Here is a 16370-nt window from a genome sequence, read left to right on the forward strand (position 1 = left end):
AGTGCAAAATGATGATATAGAACCTTGATAAAAATACACTTTTAAGTACTAATCAGTAATGTTAACTTTTCTAGTGTGAACACCACTTTTAATTTGAGGTTCTCAAATTTGATCATGCATATTACATTGATTTGAATTTTCATAGCTTTCATTTGACAAAAGTTTATTTGCATATTAAAGATAGCAAGATGAGAAGCATTTCAAATTCATTGTTATTTGTTACTCATATATATTTAAGGTTTATAAGGAAAGTTATATTAAAAAAATATTAATCTACTAGTTTAATTAAAAAGTCTTATAACAAACTAAGTGTAACAAGAAAAATTTAAAGCCCAATTTAATGTAAGCCCAACAAATTAAATCCAATAAGAAAATTTTACGCAGTTTGATTAGAAAAACCTACAAACTAAACCCAACAAGAAACTTTTGAAGCCCAATTTAATGTAAGCCCATTTTAAAAAATCCAAAATCAAATTTAACGGAACTGAACTGAATCAATATCTGACGGGATTAGGTTTTCTGGGTTTATGATAAAAAAAATCGAATTTAACCAAACCGAACCGATTCGGTTTGAACCGGATTTCAGTTCGATCTGGTTAGTATTTTTCAAAATCAATATAACTCGGTTCGATTGGTTTTTTTAGTCCAAACTGAATCGTGAACACTCTTACATACTGATAAACTATGAGTGTAAGCACCGACAAAAATTTCTGTCGATAAAATTGTTAAATCTAGTAGTGATAATCCAACAAATGTGTACCTTACCTCTTCGTTAATGAATTGTAGCTTAATAAATATTCATATTTCTTCACTTTTAAAGAATCTCTCTTTTCAAAAAAAAAAAAAAAAAAAGCCCCTTACCAATAGATAGGCAGGCTCCACAATCATGAATTAACCAAGATTGGAATTAAACTAGATAATGGACCTATGATGCGTTGGAGGTTCGATCAATTTTTTTTACTTAGAAAAAACTATTCAAGAATTGATAACATGTTTTTTAATAATAAAAAAATTAATCATAAATTGTAAATGTTGTCGTACCCTCATCATGAGGGCGCGATGTCACGACAACCTTTCCCGGGTGAGGGACTAAAAGGTCTTTTTGGTTGGTTGGGGAGTCGCCACTTAGTATTACGACTACTAGAAACCCTAACTGGTTTTTTTCAGAAATTCTAGGCAAGGGACTAGTTGCGTAAAGAGAATGTATTAGCACCATTAGTAGCCTTACTTGAGGTAAGCTACATTGTTTTTTATTGTTTATTATGGTATGATGATGTTTATTTCTACTGTCCTACCATGACAAGTTTGTTATGACGAACAAACCTTGGTTTTCTAGTCTAAGAACTCGGTCTAGAAAAATAAAATATCCTCAATTATTATTGAGGTTTCTTTCAGGGTAAAACTGGAATTTTTGCTACCATGTCATGCCAAATAATATTTTAAGTAAACTTTCTTGCAGATTCTATCCTTATAATATTCATAGTAATATTTTGGATATTAACCTCATACAAGTTTTTTATTCTTATATTAAATTGAGTAATAAAATAATTATCCCTAATAATATTCTGGATATTAATTCTTTTGAGGTTTTTTATCCTTATATTAAAAAATAAATAATATTTATTATTTTTAATAATATTTTGGATATTAACCCTTTTTAGGTTTTTTTTCCTTATATTAAAAGTGAATCATATGTATTATCCCTAATAATATTTTGGATATTAACACATTTTAGGTTTTTTATCGTTATATTAAAAGTGAATAATATTTTCTAGCCAAAAATAATTTTTAAATATAGGCTAAAATCCTTTGGATTTTGGAAACTTATTATAAAATCCATGCAATATTTTTTTAAAACATGCAAAAATATTTTAAATTTTCTTTGAAAAAAGATGTCAGCTCAAATAATTTTAGAATTTTAGACCATATGCAAAAAAGTTTTTAAATTTTTTAGGATATGTTTGACAAAAACCCATTTTTTCTTATAATAAAACTACCTAAAATAGTCTTAAGGGATGTTTGCTAAACACACCATTAAACCAAAAGAATCATTAACAAAAAGAAAAAACAGCAAAATAAACCCTTTGTCCTAGATTTTTTTGATCGGGTCGACCTGACTAGAAACCGACCTAAAAATCTAGTTTTGACTTGAAAACAACCCAAAAACAAAACCAATGTCAAAAACCAGATTAAACACCCAAAAAAACACAAAAAGCTCTAAAATTCTTGAACAAAATGGATCAAACACCAAAAAAATAAAGAACACCAACATCATGGATTCCAAATCAGACCAAATTTAGTCGATATAAAGGCACATACATGTTATAAATCTTGCAAGTATCAATAATTTAGCATCCAATCACTTGGATTTTCACTTCATGATTTTTATCAAAATGAGTTATAGTTCAAAATCAAAACCCTAGGATTAAAAGCCGTTGAAATCGTGTTATTGATGCAAATAAATACTAGAATATTGGTTTATCATGCATAAGAAAGAGTTCTACGCAAATAAATGAAACAAAACAAGTCAAAATCATATAGTTAAGGAAATGTTCTCGGGAAGAATACGAAGAACAAATGTAGAACATTCAACTTGAACCCAACAACATGACTATCAAACCAAACTAGATATGGACAAACCGAAGGCATGTATATGTTGGAAATCATGTAAGGATCAATAATCTAGCATTCATTCACTTCAATTATCAATGAATCATCATGATTTGGCCAAAATAGATTTCAATTCAAAATCAAAACCCTAGAATTAAAAACCATTTAGACATGTTATTGATGTGAATAAACACTAGATTATTGGTTAATCATGCATAAGGAAGGTATGTGTGTGAAAATAAATAGACCAAAATTGGTCCAAATCTAGGGGCTAAGACAATGTTCTTTCCAAGAACACGAAGAACATTGCCTAAACCCAAAAATGCCTAGAAAAGGAAATCACTGTCAAGCCTAGAAATGAGCATTTTTGGCTTATAAAACATGCTCTTTTTATCCCAACAAGTCACAATATTATACAATAACATGTTTTAATCTAAAAAACTAACAAAAAACATGAAAACATCAAAATCAAGCCAGAGGTGTCAAATCCAAAAAAAAAAATATAAACTTAAAACACACTATATGTTCACACAATATACATTCAAAATTTGTTTTTTGAACCCAATTTGAGCTTGAACAGACCTAGCAAACCCAAGGTAAAATACCCTTGTTTTAACATGCATAGCTTAAGTTAAACAAAGACTAAAATAACATTATATATAAAAAAAAACTTAAAAAAACTTTAATGTATAAAAAACATTAAAAAATTCAAAATAAACATCATTAAATAAAAAATATAGCAAAAAAAAAGATGAATACAACATTATTTATTGAGCATTCAAACCTCTTTTGTATGCTTATAAACATAAATACAAAACAAAAACAAACATCAAAAGCAGCTTATAAAGGACTTACTTTTGAATAAAAAAATATACTTAGAACAACTACTCTTTCTTTGTTTCTTTCAGAAATTCTTGCTTCTCATAAACTTGCAAAGCTAAGAAAGTCTTTTATTTAGGCTCTATGAGCTTTACATTTGTGTTTCGTATTGATATTTCTGTTCCTTTTCTTATCTTTTCTTTTCATTTTCTCATCTCCTCTCTCTGCCTCTTTTTTGCTCTAAACTGAGGGGGTATTTATAGGGTTTTGCTAGGGTTTTAAGAGGTTTTGAATCCATTTCTAACATCTTGATTTTGATGCAAGTGTTGTAAACCCTTGACAAGGACTCATTAAGAAGACTTTGTGTGTGAACACACACAAAATAGGTCGATTTTTGCATGATAGTTGTAGTGTTAGGGATGATAGGGTTGCCCACTTTCGAGGCCTTGTCAGAGGAAATGCACACCTTTCATTTGAATCCAACCTTACTTAATTTGAAGGTATGTAGCTCCATAATAATTCTTTTAAAGTTGCTTACTTGATCAACCAAAACTGAAAAAAAAATAGATGTCAGTCGAACGAACAACGTGTCACTAACCTTCTCTTCTTTAAGTCTGATGACGTGTTGTTTAAGGTTTTTGATTTAAGATTGGCAAAATTAAGCCTTTATTCTTTTAATTTCTTTTACTTGCACCTATAATTACCTTCAAACTTTTAATTTCATGTGATTTCACCACCGCCAAACTTAATTATCAGCCCATAAATTGGACATCCTTTTCATTTTGGTCATTTGTTTTGAATTTGTGTATTTTATCCCGTAATTGACCAATAAACTTCTAATATTTTCAATTTAGCCCTAGATGTGGTCAATTTTAGCCCATATATTCACACACCTTTTCTAGTTTAGTCCTTGATCTTGGATTTCATTAATCAAGTCACTAATTACCTATTAAACTTAAATATTTATGCAATTAAGTCATTGATTTGACTAAATTAACTCCTAAAAATTAAAATTTGACCCCTAAAACTTCAATTTCTTCCAATTAAAGCCTAAATTGACATTAAAAATTAATATTTCCTGCAATTAAGCCCTCAATACATTCAAATAAATCTTAAAAATTTATAATTGAGTCCTTAAATATCTAATTTTGAATTCTCATTCTCAAATTGAATTTTCTTTACTAATAGAGCTTTCATTAGTTGAAAATACATGGTCAGATTTTTCAATGATGTATATTTAATCTTTCTCAACCAGTCTTTGGCAATTTCCTAGGCATTCTAGTATACTCTTCTTTTTGATATATATATATATTCTTCCAATATCTTTTATTTTTTTTGTATGTTTTCTTTTTCCTTTTTTGATGATTTTTTTATGTAGGGCCCAAAATAGGTAAAAACAATGAGATGCCTATTGGATGATATCTTTTTGAAATGTTGATATGGCGACAAATTGAATGAATGTTTTTAAAAATATTAAGTGTGATATATTGGATTGATCTAGGTTAACTTGTCAAATATATAACCCGAGTTATGAGACTATGATAATCCTATAGAAAGAAAATAAAATAACTTATGAATATTAATACCTAATCAACCCAAAGTTGAAAGAAAAAATTTAAAAAATAATATGTTAAATTAAAAAAAAAGACAAAAAAAGCTACTTGAGTTAACCCAAGTTAACTTGTCAAAGTCGCAACCCAGGTAATGAGATTGGGATAACCCCATAGAAAGCAAATGAGAAAAAAATTAAGAAATTCAATTTCCAAGGAACCCAATGTTAAAGGATGTAATCGAAAAAAATCAATTAAAAAAAAGAATAAAAAACCCAACTAACCTGTTAAACCCATGATCTAGGTCATGAGACCGAGATAACTTCATAAAAAGAAATTAAAACAATTATGAATCCGCATTTCTAACAAATTCGATGTTGAAGGTTGAAATCGAGAGAAAAAACATAAATTTATAAGACTACGATAACTCTAAATAAAGCAAATTAAAAAAGAATTTTCGAAGCCAAATTCCAATATAGCTTAGTATTGAAAGATGAAATTAAAAAATAAATAAATAAAGAAAACAAGAGTTGTTGGAGGGTGAAATTGAATATATATATATATATATATATATATATATATATATTCAATTAAAAAAAACTATCCAAATATATATATATATATTCAATTAAAAAAAACTATCCAAAGAAATGAACAGAGTCAACTCGAGTTAATTTGTCAAAATTATAAAGCATAATTAAAAAAATGAATTAAAAAAAGACCCAAAAAAATAAATAGAGTCAACTTAGATCAACCTGTCAAACCTGTAACCAGGGTCATGAGATTTGGATAGTCTTATAATATTTTTTTTTAAAATATGGAATTCAATTTCCAACTAACCCAATTTAAAAGGATAAAATTAGGAAAAAAAATTAATTACAAAAAGAAGGGAAAAAAACAAATCAAGTCAACTCATTAAACCCACGATCTAAGTCATGAGATCGAGATAAATTCATAGAAAATAAAAAATAAAAACAATTCCCACTTCCAACGAATCTAGTATTGAAGGTTGAAATCACTACAACATTATCCAGTTTTACCGACGGATTAATTCCATCGGTGAAAGCAATGAAATCCGTCGGTGAAAACAATACCGACGGATTCACCGACGGAAGTGCTCCGTCGGTAAACCAGTCGTCGGTAAATCCCATTTCCGTCGCTAATTCTGTCGCAAATAAAAAAAACCATCCACCGACGAAAACACCGACGGTAATACAGACGGATACGCGCGCCAAAAAAAAATTCCTCGCGGGAACATTACCGACGGCCAATCCGTCGGTACTTTTAAGGGTAATTACCGACGGCATCACCGACGGGTTGTCCGTCGGTATTTATGGCATGGCTTGTAATTTTGTTGCAACTCTCTGTGTAATACCGACGGATATTATCCGTCGGTAAGGCCGTCGGACGTTAATCACCAACGGATATTATCCGTCGGTGATGTCGTCGGTAAATATGGCATGGATGGTAATTGTTCGGCAACTCTCTGTTAAATACCGACGGATATTATCCGTCGGTATATCCGTCGGTAGGTATTTGAAATATATAAAAAAATAATTTATTAATTGTAAAAAACATTAATAAACAAATAAAAATGCATTAAACATTAAAAATGTAAAAGTAATAATATTCATTACAAATTTAATGTGTTTAAAAAACAAAATTAAACTAGAATAGCGGCGAAGCTGGAGGAGGAGACGGAGGAGGAGGAGGCTGGTTGTTCCCGGGACCAAACGGCCAAAAAGAAGCTGCACAAGTATCGTCACCCATCTTTGATCTCATCTCCATGACTATTTGACGGAGCTCATCATAATTCGTCGAGAGTTGTTGATATTGTTGTTTCAACGCAATGAACTCCTCAGACTGGGTGTTCGATACTGATGGAGAGCTTCCAACAGTTGAGACACTACGAGTCGAACGCAAGTTGTCAGCCGTAGTGTTGGAGAGCCCGTAGACCCTGTTTTTATCGGGTCCACCAGACGATCCCGCCTCCATCCACAAATCTGGATCGAAATCTGGATGGGTCGACGGATTGTCCCCATATCTCTCCCTCAACCGGCTATTATAGGTCTCCTGAAAATTCCATCGGTAAAAAAATCATCAAATGCAATTCAAGATGCAATTCAAGATGCAATTCAAGAAAATAATAACTTACAAAATAAAATGAATGAACGAACATACCACGAAGTGCTGAGCACGGTTGCCCACGAACTGCTGCACCCCTTTTTGGCGGTCTTGACTCCGCACATGCGTCTCTAGAAACAGCTCCATTGGACTCGGTTCACGTCCAAGAGACGCAGCCTGTAAGGAAAAAATAGGTTAAAAGTTAAATATATTATAAGAAACGACAAATTAATTAACGATATATTTCAATAAAATTAATCTTACCATCCGCTTTGCATGTGCGCTGAATGGGATGGATCCGCCAGTGTGCGTGGTCACCGAACCATAAATTTGCCGGTTCCGGTTGTCGGCGCCAGACTGTGAGCGCCGTGAGAACCGCTCTGAGGTCACGTGCTCAATATATGCCGTCCATATTTCCCCCGAGATGAATGGCGGTTTGAATTCCTGCCAAACCGCCACCTCATTCCATCCTTCAAGACCGTTATCCCTCGCATGTCTTTTTGATTTTTTTTTGGTGTCATACCAAAAATCACGCAACCTACTTCCATAGTAACAAATTAGAATTTAAAACATTAAATTATAAAACAAAAATAAATATTATTTTTGATGTTACCTAGTTGCCGCGTGATTCTCCCATACCCTCCTCACAACATTGTTGTCCGCCCTATCCCACTCAAATTTGTTCTGTGTATATAAATAATTCATATAACATAAAAATAGTACAAGATATAAAATTATAAAAATCATTTATTAAAAATAAGCTGGAAATTAAAAATTAACACCGACCTGAAATCGCTTAAACCATGCATCGATATTAGGTTTCCACTCAGGATGTTTGGAAACCTGGCTCCATTGAAACAATGGAATCTCCATCGACGATTTAAACGCCAATGTTATAGTCCTTGCAGCCTCAATGTTTGTAAACCTGAAATTAAATAAAAGTAGTAATTAATATTAATTAGTTGTTCATAAATTATGTTATAAGTATATAAAAAAAATCTAAAACCTAAACAAACTTACATTGAGAGGTCATCCTTCCATTGTGCCTGGTACTTGCGGGTGAATTGACCCCGCTATGAAGGCACACCGCTTCTGCGCTGTGAAACCGCGCTAGAAGAGGCAGCATCACAAGTTGGCGTAGATTCCTCGCCGTGATCAGCACCTAAGGATACGTCCTCCTCGCTGCTAGAAGAACTAGCTGCAACCGTCTTCTGACGACGTGCTGTAGATTTCATTCTACGCATCTACACACATGTATACGAATAATTAACTTCGATTATTTAAAAAAAAATTCGACAGAGTCTCCCCTGTACTGGGGGGTCCCAAGTTGTCGACAAAATCATATTACACTTCCAATTTTATTTCACATCCCGATCCAATCATCCTGGATCTCAACCCAACTCATCATCATCAACACAACATTTTATTCAATAACATCATATAGAATTACAACTATGAACATTCATTTAATTATTTTATCCTAAATTAAGATAAACTAATAATTAAATGCAATTCTATATATATAAATTAACATTTTTAAAATAAATCAACAATAACAATTATATTTATAAACTAACATTTTTAACATAAATTCAACAATAACAATTATAGCAATACAAACAATAATATCCTAAATTAAGATAAACTAATAATTAAATACAATTCTATATATATAAACTAACATTTTTAAAATAAATCAACAATAACAATTATATTTATAAACTAACATTTTTAACATAAATTCAACAATAACAATTATAGCAATACAAACAATAATATCCTAAATTAAGATAAACTAATAATTAAATGCAATTCTATATATATAAATTAACATTTTTAAAATAAATCAACAATAACAATTATATTTATAAACTAACATTTTTAAAATAAATCAACAATAACAATTATATTTATAAACTAACATTTTTAACATAAATTCAACAATAACAATTATAGCAATACAAACAATAATATCCTAAATTAAGATAAACTAATAATTAAATGCAATTCTATATATATAAATTAACATTTTTAAAATAAATCAACAATAATAATTATATTTATAAACTAACATTTTTAAAATAAATCAACAATAACAATTATATTTATAAACTAACATTTTTAACATAAATTCAACAATAACAATTATAACAATACAAACAATAATATCAAAACTAAAAAACTAAAATTAATAAATAAAATTAAAAAACTAAAAAACACTACACAACACACAAAATTAAAAAACATTATATCAATTCAAAATAAATTTGGGAATAAAAAATGCTTACCTTAATAATGTGTTGAATTTAAGATTTTATCTACAAACAATATACAAAACAAAGAACACCAAAAAAAATAATCATAATTAAAATAAAAAAGATACAAAGATAAAGAAAAAAAAATACATACCTTTTGAAACTAAATGAGAGAAGAAGATCACACTTGAGAAGAGGAGAAGAGAAAGGGAGAAGAGGAAGGGAGAAGAGGAGAAGAGAAGTGAAAGGAGAAGAGGGGGAGAAGAGGAGAAGAGAAAGGGAGAAGAGGAAGGGAGAAGAGGAGAAGAGGGAGGAGACGACGGGGGAGAGGAGGGGGAGAGGGAGGGGCAGACGAGGGGGGGAGAGGAGGGGGAGAGGGAGGAGACGGTGCGGGGGGGGGGGTGGGGGGGGGCGGTATATATAGGGAAATTCCGACGGAATTACCGACGGCCCTTAATTGCTGTCGGTGCAATTAATTTCCGTCGGTAATTTCATCGGAAATTAATTGAAATGCGCACCAAAAAAGTTTGAAAATCCCGCCAAACTTTTCGATCCGTCGGTAATTCGTCGGAAATGCCGTCGGTGATGGTGCAGACGGGACACGTGTCAGACATGCGCGGGCCGTCGGTGATGCCGTCGGTATGTGACGTCGGTAATGCCGTCGGTAATCGTGCAGACGGACACGTGTCAGACATGCGTGCGGACAATTCTGTCGGTGATGCCGTCGGTATTGGCGTCGGAAACGCCGTCGGAAATCCGTCGGTGAATGTGGCAAAATCCCGTAATTTTTTTGCAACTCTCTGTGAAATACCGACGGGTTATAGTCCGTCGGTATATCCGTCGGTGAATGTGGCAAAATCCCGTAATTGTTTTGCAACTCTCTGTGAAATACCGACGGGTTATAGTCCGTCGGTATATACGTCGGTGAAAAGGTAAATTTTTCTTATTTTTTATATGTAACCCTCTCAAAAAATCTTGAATTGCTAACTAAAAAACACACACAACACAATAACAACGGCTGGCCCTTAAAGAAGAATAAATATTTCATGTTTCAAATTATTACATTATAAAAATAAGGCTTTATAACATGTTTAGTTAGTCGGAATTTTCATCTTCGTCCTCCATTGAATTGTTATCATCAGCTTCATCGCACTCTTCAATTTCGTTATCATCTTCTTCAACAACATTCTTTTTTCCACTAGTGGAGCTCAGAACAACATTCAACTCCTCTGCGTCAACATCAACAAGACTATCGTTGAAAACGTGAAAATTCGAATTTTCTTCTAAGTCAATCGACGGAGCAACTCGGTATGGTTCAACCAACTCACTAGCTTGAAAGACTTCATCTATCACACTTGTGTCTTCGTTCTCATCCTGAACAACCTCGACACGACCCTTGGGTTTTGTTTTTAAAACGGATAACCAATCAACTCTTGATCGGTCCTTTCTAAAGGAAGGGGTGTATGTGTAATAAACTTGTTGGCATTGCTTTGCGAAAACAAAGACGTCGTTTACGTTGCGGTGTCTAGCTTTTGAATTGATTTCAACGAGACCATAGTGAGGATCTACTCTGATTCCTCTGTCAGTTGTGTCATACCAATAACATTTGAATAAAAACACTCTATTTTGCTCGCTATGATATTGCAGTTCGATGACCTCTTCCAATCTACCGTAGTAGTCAACTTCAAACTCACTAGAAGTCGATCCCTTAATACAAACACCGCTGTTGTATGTCTTTCTTCCATGCCCGTATTCTTCAGTATGAAAGACATATCCATTGACAAAATATCCATTATAGCACTTGACTTTTCTTTCAGGGCCCAGACATAGTAAAGACAGTGAAATAGCAGCACTACCTCCCATTTGATAAACCTAGCTTGTAAATTAAATACAACAATAATCAATAAACGGATATTATGTAACATTGACTACAATTAATTACATTGCAAGAGATAATGAGTTTGTGCTAGGACTTACATGTGTTCTAAACCATGTGGCAAATTGTTCATCTTGTAATTGAAAGATCTGGGATTCGGTCAGCTGTGAGTTATTGGACAGTAAGTATCGTCGATGTTGCCTGCAAGGTTGTTCCAAAGTATATGAGTGTATGGTATCACAAAACATAAATAGTACACTCTTGACAAAGTTTAAGTCGAACATCTACTTACTTAATAAAAGGTCTCAGCTCATCACAGTTAAATAGGACATAATTGTGTGCTTGTCTGAACTCTATTTCAGACAAATATCTTCCCCTCACGGCATTTTTAGGTGTGGGTCGTCCAGGATTGGAGAATATTGACAAGTTTCCACTTGAATGCACTTCACCACCATCATCATGCCGTGGAACACGGTTTATCCTCGTTCTCAAATGAGGTTCGAAATAGTATGAGATAAATGTTGAGATCTCCTCAACAATATACGCCTCACATATTGACGCCTCAGCATGCGCCTTGTTCTTAACCTTTTTTTTAAGATTGAACAAGTACCTGCATATATATATATATATATATATATATATATATATATATATATATATAAATTATCAATTAAAAACATTAAAATAAAAACATTTAATTATAAATGTCATAGCAACTGTAATATCTAACCTCTCGAATGGATACATCCATCTGTACAGGACCGGTCCTCCAACTTTTACCTCAAACGGTAAATGTACGGGTAGATGCTCCATTGAGTCAAAAAATGATGGAGGGAATATCATCTCAAGTTTGCATATTGTCTCGACGATATTCTTTTCAAGCCTCTCAATGTGATCAACATTCAACTTGCTGGAGCATATATCTCTGAAGAAATGACTAATCTCCGTTAGTGCATCCCATATCCCCTTTGGCAACAAATCACGAAAAGCTAATGGGATGAGTGTTTGCATAAACACATGGCAGTCATGACTCTTCATTCCATATAATCTGCATTCCTCCGTATTAACCAACCTTGATATGTTCGAGGCATGTCCATCGGGGAAACGCAAACTCTTAAGCCATTTGTAGACTAGTAGTTGTGCGTTTTTCTCTAGCACGAAGCTTGCTCTTGGTTTTGCGACCCGTGACCCATCACAAACCAACTCCATATTTTTACGGTTACAGAACAGCGCTACATCCAATCTAGCCTTGATGTTGTCCTTTGTCTTCCCCTTGACATCCATGACGGTGTTGAAAATGTTCTCAAACACGTTCTTTTCAATGTGCATGACGTCAAGGTTATGGCGGAGAAGATTGGTCTTCCAATAAGGAAGCTCCCAAAATATACTTCGCTTCACCCAATTATGGGTCAAACCAAAACCAGGAAACTTCTGCTTACCTGATTGGAGACCAAACACAATTTCACCGTACTCTGACACAACATCAAACAATTCTTCACCGGAAAGACGCGGGGGTGCAACATCATTTTCAACCCTGCCAACAAAGAAATTCTTTCTGTTCTTTCTGTACTTGTGGTTATGTGGCAAGAAACGACGGTGACAGTCAAAAAAAGAAGCTTTACCCCCGTTTGTTAGCGTGAATGCCTTGTTGTTCTCCATACAATATGGACATGCTAGCTTTCCATGCGTGCTCCAACCAGAAACCATTCCATAAGCTGGGAAATCATTGATAGTCCACATCAAAGCCGCTCTCATAACAAAATTTTATTTCCTCGAGATGTCATAAGTCAAAGCTCCAGAGGACCACAACTGCGTCAACTCATCAATCAACGGACGAAGACAAACATCTATATTCCGCCCCGGACTGCTCAGACCTGGTATGACCATAGATAAAAACATGAACTCCGGCCTCATACACATCCCCGGTGGCAAGTTATAAACCGTCAGTATGACCGGCCAACAAGAATAAGGAGCAACAAATGACCCGAATGGATTGAATCCGTCTGTACACAACCCAAGACGCACGTTCCTTGATTCAGCTGAAAAGGGAGGATGCATACTGTTAAAGTGTTTCCAGGCTTCACCGTCAGAAGGATGAACCATCACTCCATCAACCGCATGGTGTGATTGGTGCCATGTCATGTGCTCAGCAGTCCTTGGTGACATGAATAACCTCTGCAGTCTAGGTGTGATTGGGAAGTATCTAAGTTTTTTATATGCCACGAGAGTCTTCCCTCTACCAGTTCTGGGTTTGTAACGGGAATGCCCGCACGTCATGCACTCGGTCATCTCGGCATTTTCAAGGTAGTATAACATGCAGAAGTTAGGGCATATATCAATTTTCTGGTATCCTAAACCGAGGGGTTTCATCATGGACTTGGCAGTATAGAAGTTCTCTTTCAGCCTGTTCCCTTCAGGTAAAATGCTTCTCGCCCATTCAATAATCTTGTCATAACCGGCCTCACTCAACCCGTGATCTGACTTGATGGTGAACACCTGTGCTACGGCTGATAATTTACTGTGGTTCGTGCAGCCATCCCATAATGGTTCGTCAGAATCTCTAAACAGATCAAAAAACCTTGCTGCATCTGCATTAGGTTCTTCTTCTACGATTGGACATCCCCTGACATTATCTTCACTCATTCTCATTGCATCCATAACCATATTCCTGTAAGGATTACTGTTCTCATTTCCAACTTCATGCATGTTACTAGCACTAGAAGTTGACCCAACCACCTGTTCTTCCATGCTCTCATCAGGAACAAATAGTTCTCCGTGAGCATACCAACACATGTAATCTTCCATGAACCCTTTGGTTAGAAGATGCATTGTTACAACATCTTGATGCAGAAACTTTAAATTTTTACACTTCCTGCATGGACACCTAATACCGCCATCAGTAAAATTCCTCGAAATAGATGTTGAGAAATTAATAAAACCCTGGACACCGTTACAATAATCCATCCTTCGCAATCCTTGGGGTGAGTTCCGATACATCCATGAACGATCATCCATGACTTCTATTGAACCTCTATAAAACATAACAAAAATATTGGTTTTCCCCGACATTATCCAACAAACTAAAACAACACTTATGTTAAATATTCATTATCAATTATCAACTATCAACGTTCATACATACAAATTTATACATATATAAATTTACAGAATTACTCACAACTTCGAAATATAATTGATAACAATTAAACAAGACACTTAAATAAGCTATTAATTATTTATTTCATCACAACGACACATTTAATTCGGTGTAATTCAAACAAAATTTCAACAATTTACAAACAAATATAATTTGACAAAATCTAAAACAACCTATAACAACTACAAAATTATACATTCATACTACAAGTTTCTTTGACAAATAACAATTAAACAAGTACAAACGTTAACAAAATACATATACTAAAATAATAAAATTCACAATTAAATATTAAAACTAATTAAAAAGGATAGATTTACTTACAAAACAATGATAAAATCTACAAGAAACGGATATTGTGACCACGTACAAGATATAAGAAACTTGAGTGCTCGTGTTGAGAATAGTGGAGAGTTTGGGATGGGTGTTTGGCTGCAGTTTGGGAGGAGTTTGGGAGGGGAGAGGTGGGATGGGAAAGAAGAAGAAGGAGAAACAGAGGATGAGAGTGTCGGCAGATGGGTGCATATAATGGCTTTTTCCGACGGAATCACCGACGGAATAATTCCGTCGGTGATGCCGTCGGTGACATCGCCACGTCACTGTACGGCTATCACAGTTTGAATCCCTCGGTACTTTCCGTCGGTAAAATCGCCTGACGTCACCATGTCGTTGCGTATTTCCAGACGAAATGTATATTCCGTCGGTGAAGTCGACGGTATATACCGACGGAAATATTCCGTCGGTATATACCGACGGCATTACCGACGGAATCATTCCGTCGGTATATACCGACCGATTTTGAGACGGAATTATGTCCGTCAGTATTAATTACCGACGGAATATTTCCGTCGGTAATTCCGTTGCTTTTCTCCGGTTTTCTGGTAGTGAATCAAGAAAAAAAAAATAAATCTACGAGACCATTAAATAAACCAACCAAAAGAAAATCTTGAAAATTACAAAGAACTTTTTTCAAAACAATCTAATATTGAAATATTAAATTATAAATAAATAAATAAATAAAAAGATTGAATTGTTGTAAGGTCAAATTAAAAAAAATAAACAAAAAAAACTATTATAATGAATAGTTTTTTATAGAGAAATTTTATGAAATTCAAGCTATAACTAATAGCTTTCTATATATTACATATTGGTCGTATCAACTAATATGACACATCATCAACTTATCCCATGTCACAAATTCTCATTAAAAAAAAAGAGTTTCTTTAACTTTCTCTTTTTTCTTCTCTACCAGATTAAAAAAAAAAATACTGAAATAAAATTAAAATAATTCTCTTCAACTTTTTCTCTTTTCATTTCTTTTCTTCTATTAGCAAATCGATCCCAAGTGAGGTGAGGAGAGAATTAAAAGAGAAGAGAGGTAAATGTCAAGAATACAAAAAGCTAGAAAAGGGAGTTGTTATGAAAAGGGAGTTTGGAATTGCTAGAAAATACAAAAAGAAGAAAAGGTTCCAGACATATCTGATTTGTAGGGTTAGACGTAGGGACCACAAAAGTATAGCCTTCTCTTTAACGTCCCTAATATTTTGATTACGAAGGAAGTAAGGAAGCTGATTCAAGTGAGCTTTATTCCATTTCTATTACTATAAATAGGCATGCCAAATATGGAACAAAGACACACAAGCCAATCTTCTCTACTTCTTCCCCATAACCCAAAGAATCCATTGCGGATCAAAATGGCATCAGGCCTTCCTCTCAGGCACCCTGCCCAAGGTTTTAATGCGAGCCAGCAACTGATCAAGAGTGACCGCGGCAGCATGCTAACAATGTCTGATGACAATGTGATGATGAATCAAATTGTAGGAACTCATGCTCCTGATGGTCGAGAGGTTGATGTCAAACCTCTTCTCCTCCTTGTTGAAGACATCCTCAAACGTGCCACCCTGCAAATCGACTCCTCTCTGACGGTATACTACTAAAACTCATCCTTGGAAATTAATCTGTATATCAACTTAACTCTA

The 16370-nt window shown here is 34.0% G+C and overlaps 1 protein-coding gene across 3 annotated transcripts in view; it reads left to right on the forward strand.

Moving 5' to 3' along the window:
* LOC7467668 (protein SIEVE ELEMENT OCCLUSION B) overlaps window positions 1-16370 on the forward strand; it is a 41074-nt gene that overhangs the window by 22004 nt on the left and 2700 nt on the right. The window contains exon 2 of one of the 3 annotated variants that reach the window (XM_052449993.1): window positions 16239-16316. The exons of 1 other annotated variant lie outside the window; for it this stretch is intronic. In XM_052449993.1, the coding sequence (XP_052305953.1) occupies window positions 16239-16316 (78 nt within the window). Of the gene's footprint in view, window positions 1-16021; window positions 16317-16370 lie in introns of those variants that run through there. One more of the 3 variants, XM_002298536.4, reaches the window with a different exon arrangement.

The sequence above is a fragment of the Populus trichocarpa genome, chromosome 1 (assembly GCF_000002775.5).
Source record: "Populus trichocarpa isolate Nisqually-1 chromosome 1, P.trichocarpa_v4.1, whole genome shotgun sequence".
NCBI classification, from domain to species: domain Eukaryota; kingdom Viridiplantae; phylum Streptophyta; class Magnoliopsida; order Malpighiales; family Salicaceae; genus Populus; species Populus trichocarpa.